Below are 14,446 nucleotides of genomic sequence, written 5' to 3' on the forward strand. Positions count from 1 at the left end.
AGCATGAGACAGGGAAGAAGAGGGGCATTGAGGCAGAGGGTAACATAGAACAGGAGGGGTAAGAGATGAAGACAGAGAGGAAACAATGGGCAGGTTAATAATATGTGACCAGCAGAGGATGCAGCCAAATAAAAAAGACGAGTTTGAAGTTTTATGCGATTCATGAGCAAGAAAGAAGAAAAGAGAAGGAACACTTTTGTCTTGTGAAGTGTTCCAGGAAATTCTGCAGCTGATTTAAAAGTATATACACATTACAATTCCTAAAGAAAGTCCTCGTGTAGCTGAGAAGTTTCCCCAAATGACCCAATTCCAAAAAAAGGAATGCATGATAACTTCAGAGAACCAAGGTCAGAGCAAAGCATGTGGAGCTGACTTTATAACTGTAGACAGTCATGCTAAAACACTGCCAGTTTGCTACATCAGGCACTGCAGAAACTACGCAAGTGTTTCAGGCTGTCGGTTCTCCTCGGATCAGAAGCCGGAAACTTGTTTTCCAAGTACACAGGAAGGGGGGAGGTAAGCTTCGCTTCAAGAAATGTGACAATCTTGGATAGGATGTAAACTGTGACACTGCCAATTCCTACACAATCAAAAAAACAAAAAAAACTACTGTACTGACCCTGCATCTTATTATAATCACGTATGAAGGGCAAGGGCGACTTTTTTAAAGAATCCCTCAGACTTTCATTAATAGAAAGAAAAGCAAAAACTCTTCCAAAAACAGATTTTATGATCTAGCGAACCCAAAGTTGCTGAAAAGTTATTTAAGGGCTTGAAGGGCGACTGAATCAAATTCCTGCACCTGTCGTGTCACTGTGAAACAATGGGGCTTAATTTCTGCTGTAGACGTCTGTCATCCGCATAACGAGGGCTCAAATTTGATTTGACTTGACCTGCTGGAGAAAGACTGTGCACAGCTGGACTCAGTTAATGGGCATGTCCGCTAAGAACATTCACAACCCTGCAGAAATGACAAAAAAGACTGGAAGGAAAAAGCTTTGTGTGAGCGGGTTATACACTCACTCGGTTCAATGAACTGCAAACCACCGGAGAAAACGCAACTATTCAACAAAAAAGATGTGCCTGTTTGAAATACTGGACAAATTAATCCCCTGAAGAACAATTAGATGCGCTTGTTATCTGATCATGAAACGTGACTACTAATTGGACAAGCGTGTTTTGCCTGTCAAGGATCCAAAGTACTCATAGGACAGTCTATTGAACAAATAAAGAATAGGTGTGGGAAACGGTGGAATAAGTCCACATTAAAAGCCATCTCTTAGCTCTAACGGACATAATCAGATGTACTAACGGTTATTTTTTATCATCTCATGAGGGTTACTGCTCTTGCGTTGAAGTATTTCATTCCGAAGCGTTCACTTTTTGTTTCTTTTGCATGCTTTTCTACAATACCTGAAATTCATTCAGTACAGTAAGAGAGTTTCTCATACTTCTTTCAACGTTATTTGACGTCGCTCGTGGCAATGAAACAGGCTAATCAGTGTTGTGAAACAGCAAGAGAGATAAGTCAGAGCACGAGAGTCGAAGAATGTGACGATACCTGTTTCCAGATAAATGTCTGCCAGGCTCCGCTCCGCAGCACTGAGAGACAAGGACAACACAGCCATCAGTCAGCCTATAGAGCAGCTCTCATGCAGTATTCATAGCCACTAAACATTTGTCTGGGGCACGGCGGCCTGCGCTATAATGACTGATAGACAACAGCCATTCACCCTGACATGAAAGGAAAACAAAGCCCACGCAAATACACGCACACACGAGCACTCTCATGAAAAACTGAAAGCACATTAACAAGCACACGCGTGATACCTGTTGTCTTCTTCTTGTTGACCGTGTTGTCTGCTTTATGCCTTTTCTGTGGCGAGATGAACGACGATTAAGTTAGCCCCACAACGCATCACTTTTCCAGTTTATGAATGAGTTAAAAGCTGGCTTCTACCCACGCTATGGTGATACTCACATAGTCCTCTATGATCTCTTTGATCCCGGCCACTGTGAGAATGAAGATAAGCGGGACGAGCGTGGTGTAGCGACCGGTCGGTGACACATCAGGGATTTGCTAATGAGGGAGAAAGAGAGAAATTGCTGCTGATAGAGCTGATCGCAAAGAGAAGAAATGCCATTTCATAACACCGCATTTCCCTTAAAGGTGGACTTTTTGCACACTCTGACATGCGATGAAATAGGCTTTGCAGGACGGAGCATCTAAAGGCTGGGCTGAGTGCAGAAATCAAACAAACAGTTCGCTGAGCAAACAGCGCTGGCAGCTGCTGGGGTTTACCTGCATGAGTGCGATGAACAGGAAGAAGGCATTGGCAGCACGTCGGATCTGCTCGTACAGAAAGCGCGGCAGAAAGGTGAGAATCCCATACTTTGTGGTGCTGTAGAAGAAGACAGTGCGAACAAAAGAAAGACAAAAAGAAAGTTGTTTACGTTCAAAGAGATGCCGGAAAAGTCAGGTAAAGCTTTAGCAAAGCTGGGACTTCATGCATAAATTGTGAGCTAATGATTTTTTTCCCCCTCACTCAGGGAATGCTTGAGTAGCATTACCTTAAAGGCTGAATAACAAAGAAGTCCATTTGGGTTTTAATATTGCAGCACTTGAAAATCTCTTACAAACACAAAATTGTGCTCAGAGAGTGCAAAACAGAGCCATTACGTCCTGCAAACACAACCCTCTCTATAAATAGGCCAAGACGTTTAATCCAACACTAAATTTAGACCCCAAAATACCCCAAAACAGCGCAAAGAAGCCTTGGCAACCTTTTTGTCAGTCATCTGTATTGATCAGACACCTGTATCGATTAGCGTTGTTATAGCCAGGAGCTACAGTAAGAGCTTTCAGATGAGCTAAAAATAAGAAGTCAACCTTCAAGTCAAGGCCTGCCTTGTTTTTGTGTTGTTTTCTTTTTTTCCCCTGTGCAGCCTGAGTGAACAGTAAGAGCCTCCGCTTCCGACTGCATAATGGACAGTGTGCGTTAGCGTGCGTGAGGGCATAGATTGCATGCAGCAAATGGCAAAACACACTCCTCTATCACAATTCAGAATCTCCTTGGAGATGAACCCAAAACTGCTTTCGCCATCTGCCTTACACTCCGACACAGAACGATAAAGGCCGGGATGTTACACACACACCAAAAAACTAAAAAGACAGAAGCCCAACAGATGCTTTTCAGTCACACTGTCACACACTGTCCTCTGGGTACAGCCACACTAATGCATTTTTGCGTAACTTTTGTAGTGTTTTGCAACTTCTAAAACACCCAAAAGGGTAGTAGAGACATTTGAAAATCCTGTTTATCCAGTTTTAACTTAAACAAAATTAAAACTGCGTCTTAGTTTGGACAGAAATGGAGACTTTTTGGATGCAAACACCTACAGTCGCTTTTTAATTGGATTCTATCCATCGCCATAATTAAGTCAAAACACATCTAGCTAAGCCCACATGTGATCCTTTTCACGTGGGTACTCCTTTTTCCACTGCCCTACGATCCTTTGGCGATGGATAACGCCCCTCAGTACCTCTCTTAAAAATGTCGCCATACTTGCTTTGCAATTACTTTTTTTCCCCCTGCTGCCATGACAACCATATACTCGCTTGATACTTTCAGTAAGAGTACCACCTGATGGTCGATCCAAGTAAAGAAGTCTTGTTGGCACTCTAGTTCTTCTCCTGCAGTTTTGTGTACAAGCAACCAACTGTCTGCTTTCTGTTTTCACTGTGACTCACATGCCCAGTGTACGTGACTGTTTCTGAACCTGCGCTAAAACAACTTTGATTTTATAATATGAAAACCTGTTTGTGTGACATATTCAGAACTGGAGTCTAACCCAGATGCTCTGGTTACGTCAGAGTCAATGAAGCTACACCGATGATCGAGCAGATAAGGTAGCCTCAATCTAACCACAGACAAGTGATACCAGATGCCACAAAGAGCAAGACCCCGGCTTCCAGTGCTTTAGCAAAAAAAAAAAAAAAAGGGAAAAAAAGAGAGAAAACAACCCAAAACTTCTGCTGGTGTTATTTTTTTATAGCATAAATGTCCAACTTGCTGGTGGGGTTAACAGCTGTCAGCTGCAGGGGTGATGCTCTCCTGCAGTTGTGTGGCTTTGACATGTTTTTATAAAAAACAGACGGAGTTCTTCATGCATTAAGAACTGGGCCGAGGTCGGAGAAGAGTCATTGATATAATGGGAAGAACATGAGTTATGCACATGTTACTTTGTGCTTAATGGCAATGTGCTATGAAAACAACAACACGTACATTTTTTAAAAAAAGGAAGCGATGGATCTGGGAAATTGGAGAAGAGGTGAGTTGAGTATACAGATAAAAGCTACAAGGCTTTAATCTCCGCCCCCGTAAAAAAAAAATCAATAGTGCTATTGAACTTTTAAAACACAAACTGAAGATTTACAGGAACACGGAGACATCAAAGGCCATGCCTCTGGAGCCAGAGTGCTCCCGCCTCTCCAATCACCATGCAGTGGGGGCAACACGCCATGCATGATCCAATCAGAGGAGCAAGGGAGCAACCACCTTAATCTTCTTTGTAGAGCTGAATTGGGCTCTTTTTAAAAGTGGAACTGACTCTCCCGGTGAGCCTTTCGCTCACCGACTGCGAACCCTGGTCTCCTCATGGCACCGGCCTCAGTTACAACATGCAAACAGCAACAAGAGCCAAATTTCACTGGTGTCTGCCTGAATCAGACTTGACTGAGTTTCTATTTATTACTACAGCTGAGCCAGTAAAGTATTCTAATGACAGCTGGGACAATAAGAGATTGATAAAAGAGACTCTTTGTCGCAGCACAGGCTGTTTGGCTCGGCCCGTGAACCTTACTTACGACAGATTATTACATATGTTGGCTGCAGAAGCACCGGGGACCACCAAAACACTAGGTGAATCTTTTGTAGTCCCCACAGCTACGATCTTTGACTGAGTCATGAGAGATAAGAGTGGACAGCTTTGATCCTCAGTGAAATCTAATCAGCACAAGCACAGTAGACACTGTGACAACAGGGGAACAGAAAAAGAAACCTTCTTCTAAATTTTCTTTCTAACACGTATCTTTATTTTGATTAACATCCAAAATTATTCATGAGGACGTATACTGATTAAATCTTTTTCCACTGAGATCCTCCTGCGTCCTTTAGGCAGTGGACATATGTTCAGCCTTTAGACTGCTGCAGAGATACAAACAAGCTTTTTAATAGGTGAGTTATTAAACTGGCTTGTCAATAGACATCCACCCCTAATAGTATTCTAAAGTAAAACATTCAGTGTGATTTCATCAAAACTAAAACAAAGAGAGCTATTACAAGAGGACAATAAACTAAGTCTCACTCGTCCAAAGACTACTCTGCAGAAGAAGAGAGGATACTTCACCCTGACAATGTTGGTCTAAAGCCCCTGTGAGCAAATGGTGTTCTTTAGTACGACACCAGATATCTACACTCTGGTTGTGTGCTTTGACTTGAAATGGTACATGCACAAAAAAAATGTAGGCGTACTAAAGATGGGTCACCAATAATAAGATGAGTGCAAACAAACAATTAAAAATCTGCACAAAAGTCAGTCTGACCGACTTTTGAGGTGTGCAACGGTTTGAAGTGCTTTTTTGTTTTTTACAGCAACAAAAAAAAGTTTTCAATTATTTTGGGTAAAATCCTCCCGCCTCTCTCTCTCTCTCTCTGCTGACAGCTAGTCAGGAAGCACAGTCCTCTATTCCTAAAAAAGCAGTGCGTAAAACCACAGGGCACGCAAGGCATGCTTTGTAGCAAAAGTTAAAAGCTCGGGGGTGACGCCTACCTGACATGGTTGTCGCAGAACTTGGTATTCTGAGGCCGGTTGAGAAGCACCGTCCGCGCCGAGGCGTCTACGGGATCCGCATGGGAAGTGGTCCCGGACATCTCATCATCTGCCTTGCGGTAACCGGCGGACGAGCAAGCAGGTCCTGCACCGTTGGATTGATGGGAGAGAGGCGAGGCTGAGTGAGTGCGAGAGAGAATGAGAGGCAGAGAGAGAGAGAGAGAGAGAGAGAGATAGGGAGGGAAGGGGAGAGAGAGCGCGAGAGAGACAGAGACTGGAGACGTGGTTTAGGTTCAAAAGCGAGGGCGACTAATTAGTACTAGAGGCTACTGTATGCTGATGTATGCTGAAGCCGGCGGGGTTGATTCAATGACGTTTCCCGTTATAAACACCCCCCTCTTGTCTTTCAGGTACCGTCAATGCACACACGCGCGTTTCCCGACGCCCACGGGACCCCCCGCGTATAATGGATGTGCTGAGGGATGCACAATGGCGAACAAACACACCGGGTCGGTTTGGTTTTTGTTGTTGTTGTTGTTGTTGTTTTTTTAAATCAGCACTTCAACTTGCTCAAATGTAAAACTGAGAAACCTCCTCGCGCATCGCGACCATCATTAAGAACAAATTATCAAAAAAAAAAAAAAGGGGGGGAAAGTGGCAGAGTAGGATGCACCACGCTTTTCCTCCTGCAGACTCGCTGCTTCCCCGCCCGCCCTCCCGGCTTTGTCGTCTCCAACCATTTTAAAGCGTCGTGATCTCCGCTCATTCACCCCCGCATGAGCTCCGGGAGCCGGGCAGTTTTTCATCATCAAGCGTGCGCATTAACGCGGAGTAAGTGCGGTTCTGTGGAGCCGTTAGGGGAGTGACGGACACCCAAACAGGTCGGGACGCCACAGTTTACTCAGCTGGAACAACGGCGAACCTGGGCGAGGACAGATGCAGCAGCACGCCCGTCCTCCCTCTGCCCTCCTTTGGCTCTGCTGAGCAGGAAACTCCCAGCCCCGGTGCTGAAAGATACTGGCCCGAGAAGCTCCGCCGCCGTGTCATCTGGCCACCTGCCGCCTCTTGAAGCCTTTATCCGTCTCTTTTTTTGGACGATCTCCTCCCTCTGGTGTGGTATCGAGCCGCTCGCTGTTACCAGCTCAGACAAGTAGAGGAAGCCATATGGAGCTCCTTCAGTGCTGCGGAGGGGCAAAGCCGGGGTTTCGTCTTTAAAGGGCCAGAAGCCTGATATCGCCTTAAGGTCTAGTGGCACTTTACCAGATGGGTCAAATAACATCCGTGAAGCTGGAGCTATCCATCAGATCACTTCGTGTTGCTTCCCTCCACTGTGATGCCTCTGCAACAGCAGCAACAGTCACTTCTTGCAGGTTGTATAGATTATATAGTCGTTTGTGTTTCTGCATGTCCAAAATTGCAATGTATAATAGGCCAAATGTACGCGCTGTGTCATTGTAATACTATTCCCTAAAAGCTGTTGCAAATATAACGCATAATGAAATCATATGCATCACAATGCTCTGAGTTTGTTGGGATCTGTGTACTCTCTGTCAGTGAATCTGTAAGTGAAAACAACAGCAGGCTAATTGCAAGATTGAATTTCCACAGTCCTGAAACTCTATTTCTGCAGCACTACCGAACTCCAACAATAGACGAGTCATCTTCTCCCCTCATCAATAACCAAACAGTTTAATACTATTATATTCCACTCAAGCCTGCGGCTCTAAAGTAGCCAATAAACTGTAAAATTACCCAGAAGTAAGCGAGCCAGGCTTACGTGATCAAATCTGCTGGCCCATCAGACTTTTTCCACTGAAAGAGACATAAGGTTATGTGTGCTTACAGGAAACGGCTACACCTATTTAATAGTTTACCAGGGGGTTATGTGAACCCAACGTATTTCCGTGGTATTATATTTGTGAGTTTTTCGTGTTTTCTGCTTTTTACCTCAAAACTGCTCGACATTTCAAGAGTTTGCGCACTCCAACCGCTCCACACAAGCCCGCGACGTGTCCGCACATGACACAGAGGAAGGGTCAAAGTCTAACCAAGCCCACAGAAAATGAACAGCCTCTTATCTCTATATCTCCATTAGCTATTACCTCTGGACCACACGGAGATTTAAGACCCAATCACAGCTCAGCTCTCCACAGTGCAAACTGCAACAAAGTCAACTGAGATAGTAAAGAGCTGCGAGGAAGTGATCAAGGAACATTCAAAGGTAAAGGTAATAAACGGCAATGCATGCCAACTATAATGCCATCGAGCACCTCTGATGTTTTCAGCCTCTTTTTGGTCATTTCTACATGGGCAGACATTTTTATTGAACAAACCTCATCCTTCCACTTCACTTTTTAAAACCCCTGTAGACACCTTTCCAACGAGATCAATAATGGCTTTTTCAGCAACCCACTCGAGCTATAATTCATTTCTGAGGAGATTAATGCCTCAGTAACTCATCTCTGATGGAGCAGAAATGCCACCACCTCCGTAACTCATTACCGAACAGGCCAGCGATGACTCAGCAGCAAACCCCATTCAGAGAGCAGCCAGGTCAATTACACGTGAAGCGCCCAAGACAGACACACAGGTAGCGCAGGTCTGATGACCTGCAGCCACAACAGGTAAGACTAGACTGATCCCAATTCAATTAACACGCTGATCTCTTACTCTGCTTGCAGGATGCTACCAGCCACCCATTCTGTTGGTGAGTCTTAAACAAAAACACGTCTCCTTTCCTCAGAGCAATCATACGCTCCGAGGAAAACGTACATCCATTATGCAACGATGCTTGATAATCTTTTACGCACCTCTCTGCTGAGAATACATGTGTCATGAGAAGGCGATTAAGCCAAACACGTTTAGCACAGCTAGCAGGCAAAATGTGATGTTTCAGCGTTTGCAAAGGGCCTCAGATGGGAAAACAAAGCATATTACTTATCATAAGCTTCATAATATCTTAATACACGGTGTTAATTTGTTGTGGGTTTGTGTTGAATCCAATCTGATCTGGCCTCGTGCCAAAATTTCACAGTTTAAAAAGCTGGCCAGGCTATAAATAATGCATAGATGGGAGCTGCATAATTCATCAACATTTTCCAGTATGGCAGAGCATATTTCACCAGACACTCCGCCCCGGTGCTGCGCCCACAGCTTTCCACTGTCAAGCAGTGTCCCTCACTGCCTGTCAGAATAGAGTTTGAAATGGCACGAATGTAGCTTCAGAGATGCTTGGGCATCTAATCCAATCATGCCTGGTGCAGACACAATTCTCAGCTCAGAAATGAAATTAGCCAAAAAGATAATAGCTACTAATTAACAGCAGTTATAGCAGAATACAATTGTCCTCGGTTGGCGAAGAACTTCCACTCCAAACAAGCCACACTTGGGACAGATCCTCTGGCTCATTCTATGTTTTCATTATCTGAACAACTATCTGAATGTACAATGCAAATGAAAGTACTCTATTTCTGTGTTTGGTATCCCTGCCTCAAAGAATGGCAGGAAAGTGTTAGCTCATCCCTTAACAGCAAAACCTCCATTTGTCATCCTCTACAACAAGAAGGCCTGTCAAAGTGTTCTTGAGCTAAACACCAACTCCCCCCTCCCCATTTAACATTAATGAAGTTCAGAAAAAAGAAACACCCAAAAAACCCCACATCTTTGCCTACATGCATTGCATCCAGTCAAGAATAAAATGGCTGTGTGTTGTCAGGAAAGCATTACCGACAGAGCGCTGTCTGCCTTGGCGACCCCTGCGTCCCATGGCTGTCGTTGCTCTCTTAGGTGACCTGCACGCCCTATCTGCAGGTCTCGGGAGACCTGGCGTCTATCATTCCCAGTGGGTCCATTGGCCGCTCTGACAGAGTAGGAAGTAAGGTGAGCAAGCCTCTTACGGCCCAAGTGAGCAAGCGTGATAATCCCCTCTGTGTCTGCTCTGCAACTTCACCTGCTGCTCATCCATAACCTAATAATCCCACAGGTGCGATTGCAACACGCTCATACACCTTAAACTAATGTATGCAAATGCACACACACACACTGACACTGCATTATGGACACATACACACAAACAGGTGAAAGTAAATCTTTTAAAGCCATAAAACATAAAAAAAGACCCATCGACATGCAGCTACTCCCATGCCCCTCTCTATACCCAGAGTCGTACCTACATGCATGCAGCAGTGTTCTTGTACATGCTGTTCAGGCATGCCATATCTATGCGTGCATGTGCTGAGTTCTACAGCATGCAGATGCACTTGCTTAAAAACCCCATATAGCTTTGTCTTCACCAGCATGAACTGCTACAGGTATGCCACCAATATCTACAAGCACATGCAGTGAGAGGGTCCTGTTCAGCATTCATCGCACTCCAGGCCCCAAGGAGCTACAGATGATCAGTCCACAACAGTGATAACGTGTCATAACCTTTTCTGCAAAGACCCTGAGATCCTAATGTGAGTAACTCAATGTTGTAGCTCTTGAGGGCCGGGGGTTGAGACACGCCTGCCCCTAGCTGTTGGTACATGCACCTTGGGACTCCGGACACAGATGGGGGCATCATCCAGTCTAATTCGAGCAAACTCACTTTTGTCAAACCTGTCTGCGAGGCGGGCACGCATGGTAGTACCGGCGCCCTGGCCTGGGTCCTGCAGCTCAGGAGACTCCTGCCTAATGGTGGTCAACACTAACTGCTCTGTGGACGCCAAGAGAGAGAGGCCACGGCGAGAGAGGACAGCACACACACACACAAACAAGACAACAAGTCAGTACACACAGACTGTACCTCACACAGCACATCCACGTGTCAGTGACTACCCAGATGATTTGTTTGTGTGTGAGCTGAGATGAGACTCATGCCAGCATATGATGGATGCAAGCCTGAACAGCTGCTCAGAAATCACTTTGACCAAACCCCTCATAGCTTGCCCAGGAGTGCCTCCTCCTGGCTACTTCATGTAAATGCCTTGTTTCAGCAGCTTACTGGGCCTCCCTGTTATCTCCTAAATGGTATCTTAGATAGCTTGGCAGCCATGACAACCAGTCATTATCTTCCCTAAACAGATGTATTGTTGACAGTTGGCTGAGCTGCATGACTCACATTAAGAAAGCACATCAACACTAGTAGAAAATGTGGCCTTACACTTTTGCTTGTTTACATTATTGTATTTTACACAACTCTGTTGCTTGTGAAGCTCGCACACAAGAATTTCACTCACATGTGCTGTACCAATGTACCTGCACATGTGATGTGACAATAAAAGTGATTTGATTTGATTTGATATTCAAATGGAGCAGAATGCTTTTACTCAGCACTCACTACTACACACATGCTTTATATTTCTAAGGCTCCTCTTAAATACAAACAGTTAAAACTATAACTCTCTTTGCAAATGTGTGTAAATAAATGTGACAGACTGGCAGCTGCAGACGTCATTGCCAGGCATGTGGCAGCTCGCTAATTGGAGCAAAGAATCAAGCGGTCAGGCTTCAAGAGATTACAGTAAAAGCACCGTGAGGAACCCAGGCGGAAACATGCAGACGTTGACTAGACTACCATCCTGTGCTTAAAGTATAAAAGCTTTAAAGTAACTTTTAGACCCCACGAAACCAAAAAAGCTGCAGGATTATATCTGAAAATCACAGTGTAAATAAGGTAACAAATTCATCATGAGACCACCTGATATTCAGTTTAAAACATATTTATATATGCAAATAATAAGTGGGTGGGAGGGATCTACAAAACAGGAACAATGTCACTTTCTTAACCATTTGACCTTCTGCTTGTAAAAAGTGGAAATGCATTTTTTTTAACAACAAATAAATATGTGGAACTTCTGGCCTGAAGATAGTATGGCCCAGTTGGCGCTCACAATTTACCCTGCTTTCTATTTCTGGAAGCTGCAAGAGGCATGCAGCCACACTCACACACAGATACACACACACACACACACACACACACACACACAACAGCAGAGCAGCCTGACAATATGTGCCGGTCACTATTAAAAGCCACTGGATGAGGCGAACACGTGCTCTTCTTTTCCAGGACAATCCAATCCAGCGTCTGCTTGCCATGTGTGAAATCATCTGATGCAGCAGGTTGTTTCAGCATCCTCACCTTCTGGCCAGCTTGTTAGCTGATGAGGACATTTTCCTGCTAAAAACTGAGACAGTGCAGGTTCTTGCATGAACGGGGGTTCAATGCATCCTGTTGCATGAGGCAGATTCACGCGTGAGCAACAGACTGAAACATCCCTTTATTCAACATAAGGGTGTGAAGCACTTTAAAACTGAACACGCTGTGGATGTGGATGCCCTTAAGGTTGAGATAAAGGTGAGATAAGGAGAGCGCTTTAGAGAGTCACGTGGCATTTAAGTCGGCGAGGTAATAGGCTGTTCTTGGACCGATCTGCAGGCCTGAGGGTAAATTTGTCACCTTATATTGCTAATATTTCGCTTTCAATCACAGCAAAAGTAGGTTAATACATTGTCTTTTTTTCTAAGACTCCATCGCGGACACTATGATGCAGCACAGGAGGAACACAAATCTGTTACAGCATAATTATATAACACCATAACAAGGCCATAGGTCAGATTTACACAAGGCAGTCAATATTTATTGATAAGGTCACACATTTAACCCGTGGAAGATAAATACTATTGAAGTCATCAGAAATTCCTTCACTTGGCTCCTCCATAATGATGCCAGGCTATTCTAAATGAGACCTGAAGCAGGCACCTGCAGTCTGCTTGCCCTTTGCATTCCTCTCCGGTGCCAAGAAATGAGCGAGACTGGAGGATAAACACCGGCATGTCCCTCCGTGTGGATGCCGCAGTCCCGAATAAAACGGTTCCCCGTTATTATGCCAAGCACATATCAAAAGCGCACGATTTTCTACACAGGCCGCTGTATGCAGAAAAAAAGGACAGGCCCGTTAGTGGGATTCACTTCACAGTGATGTGTGACAGCAGAGAGCGGCGGGCGGAACCCGGGTCGTGCAAAGATTAAATAACACGTTTCTTCGTGCTGCTTACCTCCCTCGCTGTGGATCTTCTTGGCTCTCCGGTTGAAATACATCTTGCGAGCGGTGAACGAGAGTCGGTGCGGCTAGAACGAGGAGGCCAGAGCGGTGTCATGCTCACGGAGAGGGGAGCAGGGGAGCAACGCTCTGCATGGGCTCGGGCTGCGGTCGCCGCTGCCGCCGATGCTGCTGGTGCTGCTTCTCAGCGATCATTATTTCTCGGTCAAACCGCGGAGATGTGGTGTAGAGGGCAGCCTGCTCCAGCGTCGCGTCAGACTAGACACAATAGTTGCTTCCGGTCAGTGTTTTCAAAATAAAATTACGTTAGACGATAATAAACTGGATTCATGACATCGGCCGGTCAATTAACGCTTAAGTTTGCGGTTAAACGGTGACCTGCCTCTGCTTTCGGTGCACTCAGTTTTATTTATGAAGCATATTTAAACCTACAAAGTCCAGTATAGGAGAAAAACGGGTTATTTAACCCTATAACTCTATTTGATTCGGATTCTGTAAAGACGACTGTATCGTATTTCCGCCACCTTTTTTTGAGACGTCATCCGTGTGATTTTTCCCTAATGAAAAACCGAAATAAATTATACAAGTTTTTGAGCAATAAAATGAAAAATAAAAATATTAGAAATTTATATTTATTTTTATTTTTTTAATTGAATCAGATGGTTCAATAAATCCTCCATTTTCAAATATATATATAATTTTCTGGCAATTGTTTTATTCCTCGGGCTTTAAGAGGATAGAAAATAAATTAATTGATTTTTTTTAAAGTGAAAAAAACAAACAGTACAAACACTAATAACTGTCACGCTACATAACCTGCTAATAGCAAAATGTAGTTTCAAGTTTCAAAGCTTTATTGTCACAAGGATAAAATAAAAGTCTTCCTTTTATGTCTGTGAAGGTTCTCAGTCATCCAGGTCATCGTAGTCAAAGGAGCTTGCAAAGAGCCAAAGGAGTCAAAGGAGCTTCCTTTTATATATACACACAAAACACTTGAAATTATTTAAATCTTTTTTTCACTATATTCTATATTAAAAGCCAACTATCATTTGGCTGCCTTTCTGTGTCTAAAATATAAAGTATAAAAGGGGCATAAAATAAATAAATGAAAAATATATATCTTATATATTATAACATATATATATTTATATACAGTATATCTATACTGTAAATGTTTGTTATATTGTGAAAACAGCCACTTTTTCACAATATATTTTCTTTTCTTTTTTTAAATCTTATTTTATTTTACTTGGAAATGGTTTTAGTGAACGCTTAATAGGCTCATATTTTTAAGGAAAGGCGAGACATTTTTGCTGGTATTCGGTTTTGCTTTATGACACTGCTTCAGACAAGCCACGGGAGCGCGCATGGGATGAGGATAAGACGCGTAAGCGCTCCCGGTCTCTAGAGGCTCAGTGTGAGATAAATACATAAAGATACAGCCAGAAACATTTTACTGAACAAACAGCTAAGTCTTTTAGAAGATTTCCCTTGTTATTAGAAATTCTCAGCAACTTTGTTTTCAAAGTACTTTTTAAAAAGTTTATATATTATTATATAATTGTTTATGC

General features: G+C 43.8%; 1 protein-coding gene across 10 annotated transcripts in view; it reads right to left on the minus strand.

Annotated features, from left to right (window-relative positions):
- atp8a2 (ATPase phospholipid transporting 8A2) overlaps positions 1–13,197 on the minus strand; it is a 49,136-nt gene extending 35,939 nt beyond the window's left edge. Inside the window, exons 1-8 of one of the 10 annotated variants that reach the window (XM_042222175.1) lie at positions 12,871–13,197; positions 11,954–11,992; positions 10,421–10,528; positions 5,833–5,977; positions 2,303–2,402; positions 1,982–2,080; positions 1,831–1,876; positions 1,562–1,602 (exon numbers count right to left, since the gene is read on the minus strand). In XM_042222175.1, coding sequence (XP_042078109.1) covers positions 1,562–1,602; positions 1,831–1,876; positions 1,982–2,080; positions 2,303–2,402; positions 5,833–5,977; positions 10,421–10,528; positions 11,954–11,992; positions 12,871–12,913 — 621 coding nt within the window. In that variant the 5' untranslated portion in view covers positions 12,914–13,197. Of the gene's footprint in view, positions 1–1,561; positions 1,603–1,830; positions 1,877–1,981; positions 2,081–2,302; positions 2,403–5,832; positions 6,011–6,754 lie in introns of all 10 variants that reach the window. The other 9 variants (XM_042222110.1, XM_042222136.1, XM_042222157.1 and 6 more) reach the window with 9 other exon arrangements.
- Between the last annotated feature and the right edge of the window lie 1,249 nt (positions 13,198–14,446).

Source organism: Haplochromis burtoni, unplaced genomic scaffold (genome assembly GCF_018398535.1).
Source record: "Haplochromis burtoni strain Fernald_Lab_line unplaced genomic scaffold, NCSU_Asbu1 Contig_1, whole genome shotgun sequence".
Taxonomy (NCBI): domain Eukaryota; kingdom Metazoa; phylum Chordata; class Actinopteri; order Cichliformes; family Cichlidae; genus Haplochromis; species Haplochromis burtoni.